General features: G+C 45.3%; 1 protein-coding gene across 1 annotated transcript in view; it reads right to left on the reverse strand.

Annotated features, from left to right (window-relative positions):
- Window positions 1-8,125, reverse strand: part of LOC121645641 (coagulation factor VII) — a 55,169-nt gene that overhangs the window by 20,190 nt on the left and 26,854 nt on the right. The window contains exons 6-9 of the mRNA XM_041994225.1: window positions 4,187-4,482; window positions 3,957-4,071; window positions 3,519-3,715; window positions 3,237-3,362 (exon numbers count right to left, since the gene is read on the reverse strand). Of these exons, the coding sequence (XP_041850159.1) occupies window positions 3,237-3,362; window positions 3,519-3,715; window positions 3,957-4,071; window positions 4,187-4,482 (734 nt within the window). The remainder of the gene's footprint in view (window positions 1-3,236; window positions 3,363-3,518; window positions 3,716-3,956; window positions 4,072-4,186; window positions 4,483-8,125) is intronic.

Below are 8,125 nucleotides of genomic sequence, written 5' to 3' on the forward strand. Positions count from 1 at the left end.
TAACCACAGGAGGGGATTTTAACATGGTTCTGGGCTCAGCTGGTAGATTTAATAACACTGTAAACCATCGAAAATGGATATCTACAAACACTGTAAAACAATTTATGGAGGATTCTGGACTTTGCGATATATGGCGGTCTTATCACCCTAATATCAGAGAGTACACCTTCTTTTCCTCAGTTCACCATTCATACTCTAGGCTAGATGATTTTCTGGTTAGCAGCTCTTTGGTGAGATTTCAGAGACCCAGATTCACCCCATCACTATCAGCGACCATGCCCCAGTTTCCTTTACTTTGAGGAACACGAGAATCACACCACCGACTAAAAGCTGGAGATTTAATACAGCGTTGCTTAAAGATCCCGACTTTATCAGCTACTTCACAAAAGAATGGGCTATATACTTAGAAAACAATGACAAACCAGGAGTCTCAGCATGTGTTCTGTGGGAAGCAGGGAAAGCAGTAATGCGAGGCAAAATCATCTCTTTTACATCACATAAAAAAAAAGAAAGAAAACTCAAAAATATTAGAATTAGAAATAAGAATTAAATCATTAGAAGACGCCTACAGAGCTTCACCAGATGAACCAACGATGACCCAAATAAGGAAGGCTAGACTGGAATTAAATAATTAACAAGAGAACAGAATTTCTGGTGCAAAGATTACGCTTGGAGACATTTGAACACAGTAATAAATCCGGAAGATTTTTAGTTAACCAGTTAAAAATAAATAAGGAAAAATCTACCATATCAGCTGTTACAGATTCAGTAGGTAATATTACGCATGACCCAGATGCAATAAACAACATCTTTAGAGATATACAGTACATCACACTTAGTTCCATCAGACAATATCCATAATTTTCTTAACAATATAGATCTTCCAGGTTTACAGCAGGAACAAGTCACGGCCTTAGATTCCCCCCTCACAGTGGAGGAGCTACATGAAGCCCTTAAACAATATGCCCTGTAAAAAAGCCCCAGGTCCGGATGGCTTCCCAGCAGAGTTCTATATAGAATTCTGGTCAACACTGGCCCCTACATTCTTCAAAATGGTGACACAAATAAAGGAAAATGGTTACTTACCCCCAAACATAAACTCTGCCACCATTACTGTACTATTAAAACCAGGTAAAGACCCCACAATACCATCCAGCTACAGACCCATGTCACTGATGAATGCAGACCTTAAAATAATTTGCAAAGCATTAGCTGGAAGGTTAGAGAAAGTAACTCCTCTCATTATACACCCTGATCAAACAGGCTTTATAAAGGGCAGATATTCCACTGTTAACATGCGGAGACTAATTAATATAATAGATTATTCTATCATCAAAAACCTGGAAGCAATAATAGTTTCTTTAGATGCAGAGAAAGCTTTTGATCATGTTAACTGGAAATATTTACTACCTACTTTAAACAAATTCGGCTTTGGACCATCTTTGCGAGTGTCAGAACAAATGATCAAACCTCTCCAAGTTTTAATCTACAAAGGGGCACCAGACAAGGTTGTCCACTATCTCCCTCACTTTGTGCTATATTTATTGAACCGATAGCCGCTGCAATTAGACAAAATCAAGCTATTAAAGGCATTCAGTCCAAATATATGATTCATAAAATAAGTCTTTATGCTGACGACGTTTTACTATTCCTCCAGAACTCACAAACCTCTCTATCTGAAACAGTCTCACTAATTAATAAATTCTCATCACTCTCGGACTACTCCGTTAACTGGTCTAAGAGCACAGTTCTACCCATCAACTGTAGCTTTCAGAATCTACCCAGCATCACATTAAAATCAAGTAACATTAGATACCTGGCTGTAAATATTCCCTCCAGGCTCTCAGAACCAACAAAACTTAATCACATTCACCTTCATCTGCTTGGTCGCCCTGGGCATGCCATCGGGGTTGGGGACGATGGCATGCCCTTGGGATTATGATGTGTTCGTAGGGATGAAGGGAGGGGTCGGGGAAAGGGGGGTGGCGGGGGTCCTGGTGGGCGGTGGGGGAGATTAGGGCTCATGAGGGGGTGGAGTCTGCTCTCCTCTTCGCTCTCTCCCCTCCCGCTGGGGGCAACTTCGGGGTGGGGGCGCTGTGCCTTGGGCCTGACCAGGATGTGTGTGTGCAAAAAGGGGCTCTCTGGTCCCCTGGTGTGGTGGTGTAGGCTGCCGGGGGTGGGTGGGTGTCCGGGGCACTGGTGTGTTGGGCTCTTGGCCGGGCCGGGCCTTTGTCCTTCTGCCCTCGGGTGGCCCTGGGGAGGCGGGGGCGCCTGGAAGAGAGATCTCTCTCCTGGCTGTGCCCCTCTCCTCCCCTGCCACCCCACATCATACACACCACACATAAGGCTCTGTGGGGCGGGTGGAGTCGGTGGGTTTGGCTGAGGGGCCCTCATTGCGGTTATTCCCCAGTGGACCCTAGTGACTGCTTGCCTCATTAGATTTTAATCACAACTTAGACACCAATATACATTTAGGGCCTTGGGTGGGGGGCTTTTTTTTCACTCTTCCTCTATCTCCCTGTCAGGTTCGGCACTGACATATAAAGACTAAAGAAAATAAGATTACAATAAAAATAATAAAAATATCAAGGGCAGCCATGTATATAACATGTCTCCCTTGGTAGAGCAAATCTGTCAAGCAAAATATGGCATTTTAGTGTTTTTTTGTCTTTGTTTTTAATTATTTTTTAAACTTTAATGCATGTTTTAACATCTACCTGTCCAGGTACAGCAGGTGAAGATGATCAGCTTTGACATAGCCTGGAATCAATTATGTTTCCCTCTGATGTTAATGTGTTGCTCTGCATATAAAATAAATAAATTCATTCATTCAGCTAGTTTAGATGTTAGTGCTTGATCAGGTGTCCAAGGACAATTTTTAATGTTTGACACAACTGCTGATAAAAACCATTATTGACGGGGCTCCGCTGAAGAAACTAACGACTAAACATCAGTGTCAGTCGCACAGGTTTCAGAGAGGAGCTGTACAAAGTCCTCACAGAGTAAACTCCCTGTTGTACCGACGTCAACAGTTTAATCCAAGTAGAAAAATAGAGAATTAAATTTCAACTGCGATATACTGATTAATCAAAGAAAATAATTAAATAAATAATCTCAGCCCGACTCTGAACTCTGAGAGACCAAAGTTCAGACTATGTTTGGACCTCAGTCCAGTGGTGTTCCACTTCTTGTTTTAAGTTAAGAGAACACTGCCACCTGCAGGTGAGGCTGCTCACCTGTTCAATGGTGGTGGTGCAGGCCTGGTAGCTGACCACCGGGAGTGTCACCTTCTTCAGGAACCGGGAGGAAAGACCCAGGTGCTCAGTGGCCCCCCAGCCCGACACCACCCCCCGATTCTCATCCTGGACACAAACATACCATCAGCTCTCAGAGCCTCATCACATCAACAGTCACAACTTTAAATAAATTTTTTTTAGTTTATTTGTACAGAACAATTCAATGACAGGGTGAATAAAAGGGCTTTACAGAAACATTGCAACGTTAGTAAATAAAGTTACCTTCAACAGGTATTTGGACAGGTGGGCATCAGGCAAGCAGGCAGGGGCTGCCGTGGGGCCCCTGAGGACCGGCTGGGTGAGGTAAAGGAGAGCGATGTCACTGTCGAAGGTGAAGGAGTGAAAATGAGGATGAAGGATAACCTCCTGGATCTTTATCAGCTGCTCACCTGGATCAGGACGCTGCTTATCAAGGTCCCCTAAAACCACAGAAACACAAGGAAAATCTTCACCTACAAACCACAGGAGACGCTCATGACATCACCACGTTATGACATCACCACATCATGACATCATCAGAATATCACGTCATAACATCATCTGCATGTTATGACATCACAATGTAACGACATCGAGATGTCCACTGGAGGTCTGAAATGATCTGGGCCGGTCCAAACGGTCCACCTGCTGGTTCTGATGTGTGGCATCCTCAGCTGTTACCTATGGTAACGTAGTCTGCCGACTCTTCAAAGCAGTGAGCAGCAGAAACTACCCATCGGTCCGAAACCAGAGTCCCTCCACAGAAACCGAAACCATCAGACCTGTGGATCAGAACCTAAACAGAAAGAGATGTCTGAAAACCCACAGCTCCTGAACTCACCATTAAATCTGATGATGAAAAACATTTAAAGCATTAAAGCATCCTGTGTCACTTGACCGTGATATCACACCTGCCAGGGACTCCCGCCTCGTCTCTCCAGGTGACCCCCCACAATACGAGGGGTGAACCCCACCCTCGCCGCCTCCTCCACCTCCGTCTGGTTTCCTGATGTCTCCGCAGATGTTGCCTTTACTGTCTTAGCCTCGTCCCACTTCTCTGTGATGTTAAGTTCAGGAACCAAACTGTGGGTCATGTTGGTGTCCATCATGGTTTCTGTCTCCATGGTAGCATTTACATCAGGGGAGCCCCACAGTGAGCGGCCATGATACAACGCCACCATCTGCTGGCGACCACAGGGAAATGCCACTGGAACAGAAGAGAATCAGAATCAGAAAACTTTATTAATCCTGGAGGAAACTGTGTGCACAGTGGCTTCAAACCAGATAAAGACAGGATGAGATAAAGATAAAAATCGCAATAAGAAAAATGACAGATTAATTAGGATATCTCTATAAACAGGTCCAGGATCAGTCCTGCAGGGAGTACTATGTACAGTATCATCAGTACGACAGTAAAAAGTAAATGCAGAGCAGAGTGTAAATGTATAACAGTGGATGTTATATGGAGGAGTTGTACAGTGTGATGGCTGCAGGTAGGAATGACTTCCTGTGTGGTTGGGTGGAGCATTGAGGTGGTATCTGTCTCTCTCTGAACGTCCTCCTGTGGCAGATCAGCAGGTTGTGAAGCAGGTGGGAGGTATCGTTCAGTATTGTCTTTATTATGGACAACGTTCTCCTCTCCACCACTGTCAGAGAGTCCAGCTCCATCCCACCACGTTACTGGCTTGTTTGTGTCTGCAACCCTCAGCCTGCTGCAGCATGCAGCAGCATAGAGGATAGCACTGGCCACCACACACTCATAAAACATCCTGAGCAGCGTTTGGCAGATGTTAAACCACCTTAGTCACCTCAACAAAGAGAGACGCTCTGGCCCTTCTTGTAAAGTGCAGCGGTGTTCTTAACCCAGTCCAGTTTACTGTCAACATGCACTCCAAGGTATCTGTAACCACTTCCACATTCACACCTGGACTGAAACAGGTGTTGCTGGTGTTCTGGATCTCCTAAAATCTACCATCAGTTCCTGAGTCTTTGTTACATTAAGCTGCAAATGGTTCTGCTATCACCATGTGACAAAGGAGTCCACAGCAGCTGGACCTTCCACCTCATCTCCTCCCTGAATCATCCACCTACAGCAGAGTCATCAGAACCTTCTGAAGGCAGCAGGTCTCTGCAGGAGCTGCAGCCAGATGTGTGGAGGGGGAACAGAAAGGGGGAGAGGACGCTCCCTTGTGGTGCTCCAGTGTTGAATGAATGAATGAATGAAAAATACTTTATTAATCCCAAAGGGAAATTCAATATTGTAGTAGTAGTAATTTTTTAGTAAAACAATCACATTAATTAATTAAGGGCTTTGTTCTTCAGCCTGATAGCTGCTGGAAGGAAGGATCTTCTGTATCTCTCTGTCTTGCATCGGACTTGAACAAGCCTCCCACTGAACACACTCTGTTGTTTCGTCACGCCGTTGTGTAGAGGGTGTGAAGGATCTTCCATTATCTTCGTCAGCTTGTACAGAATTCTTTTTTTGATGATCAACTCCAGCGGCTCCAGAGTTACTCCAAGCACAGAACCGGCTTTCTTGATCAGTTTGTTAATTCTTTTCAAGTCTCTGGTTCTGATGCCGCTGCCCCAGCAGATTGCTGCAAAGCTGATTGCACTTTCAACAACAGACCTGTAGAACATTTGCAACATTTTGGTGCAGACGTTAAAAGATCTCAGCTTCCTTAAGAAGTAGAGTCTGCTCTGACCTTTCTTGTAAATGTACTCAGTGTTGCTTTTCCACTCAAGTCTGTTGTCCAGCTGAACTCCAAGGTACTTGTATTCCTCCACCACCTCCACCTCCTCTCCCATGATGGAAACACTTCTATGTGTGTTCTTGTTCCTCCTGAAGTCAACAATCATCTCCTTTGTTTTCTTGGTATTCAAGATGAGATGATTGTCACCGCACCATTTCACAAACTGACCGACCAGTTCTCTGTACTCTGCTTCTTGTCCATCACTGATACACCCAACAACTGCTGAGTCATCAGAGTATTTCTGCAGATGACAGAACTCAGAGTTGTACTGGAAGTCTGAGGTGTACAGCGTGAATAGAAATGGTGAAAGTACAGTCCCTTGTGGTGTTCCAGTGCAGCTGACCACCATCTCAGACACACAACCTTTCAGTCTCACAAACTGTGGTCTGTTTGTGAGGTAGTCGTAAATCCAGGTGGTTGTGGAGGGATCCACCTGGAATTTCTGCAGCTTCTCACACAGCAGAGCAGGCTGAATCGTATTAAAAGCACTTGAGAAATCAAAGAACATGACCCTCAAAGTGCTGCCTGACTGGTCCAGATGAGAGTGGGCTCTCTGAAGCAGGTATATGATTGCATCTTCAACCCCAAGCCCATTACGGTATGCAAACTGTAATGGGTCCTGAAAGGTGTTCACCTGCTTGCTGAGGTGAGCCAGTAAGAGTCTCTCCAGGACTTTCATGACGTGAGATGTCAGGGCGACTGGTCTGTAGTCTTTTGGTTCAGCTGGTTGTGGTTTTTTAGGCACTGGAACAAGGCAGGATGTTTTCCACAGCACCGGGATTCTTCTCTGGCTCAGGCTGGTGTTGAACAGGTGCTGGAGAATCGGACATAGCTGTTTTGAGCAGGTCTTGAGAACTCTGGGACTGACACCATCTGGACCTGCAGCCTTGTTCTGGTTCAGTTTCACCAGTTGTTGCATGACTTGGTTACAGGAGACAGACAGAGTGGAGGTGGAGGCAGAGGAGGTTTCAGGAAGTCCTGATGTGGAGGGAGATGAGGTTGTGTCCAGGTCCTTGACTGAGCTGCAGGGTGACAGAGTGGAGGTGTGACAGGAAAGCTGTGGGCTCATGGAGGGTGTGTGGCTAGTTGGGGTTGAAGCAGGAGGTGAGCTAAACCTATTGAAGAACATGTTCAGTTCATTCGCTCTGTCCAGACCTCCATCAGTCTGATCCTCCTTTATCCCGAAGCCAGTGATCTTCTTCATTCCTGACCACACATCCCTCACATTGTTTTTCTGAAGCTTACTTTCCAACTTCTTCCTGTAGTCCTCCTTGCACTTCTTCATTTGTGTTTTAAGTTGTTTTTGTGTGGACTTCAATAACTCCCTGTCTCCATCCCTAAAAGCTTTCTTTTTGATGTTCAGCAGCTTTTTCAGGTCACTGGTGATCCAGGGTTTGTTATTGGGGAAGCACCTCACTGTTCTTGTTGGAACGGTGCTGTCCACACAGAAGTTAATATAATCTGTCACACACTCAGTCAAGGCATTGATGTCATCTCCATGAGGTTCACATAGGACGTTCCAGTCTGTAGCCTCGAAGCATCCTCTCAGAGCATCTTCAGCTTCATTAGACCAGGTTCTAATAGCCTTTCTAATGACTGGTTGTTGCTGAACGATGGGCTTGTAGGAGGAGGAGAGAAGAACTAGGTTATGGTCTGATCTTCCTAAAGGTGGCAGGGCAAAGGAGCTGTATGCATTTTTAATATTTGCATAAAATAAGTCCAACGTTTTGTTTTCTCTGGTGGAGCAGCTGACAAACTGTTGGAAAGTTGGTAGAGTTGCAGAGAGGGAGATGTTGTTAAAATCTCCAGAGATCGCCACAAATGCGTTTGGATGTTGTGTTTGAAGCCTGGCCACTACAGAGTTAATGACATCACAGGCTGCGTCTGGAGCGGTACCAGGTAATATATATACCGCTACCAGAATAACGCATGTGAACTCTCTGGGTAAATAATACGGGCGGAGACTCACAGCTAGCAGTTCAATGTCTCTTTTGCAGATCTTCTCTTTAACAGTGACATGTTCAGGATGACACCAGCGCTGGTTTACCAGCACCGCAATTCCACCTCCCTTCAGCTTCCCGCTGAGTTGTTTATTGC

Source organism: Melanotaenia boesemani, chromosome 9, assembly GCF_017639745.1.
Source record: "Melanotaenia boesemani isolate fMelBoe1 chromosome 9, fMelBoe1.pri, whole genome shotgun sequence".
NCBI classification, from domain to species: domain Eukaryota; kingdom Metazoa; phylum Chordata; class Actinopteri; order Atheriniformes; family Melanotaeniidae; genus Melanotaenia; species Melanotaenia boesemani.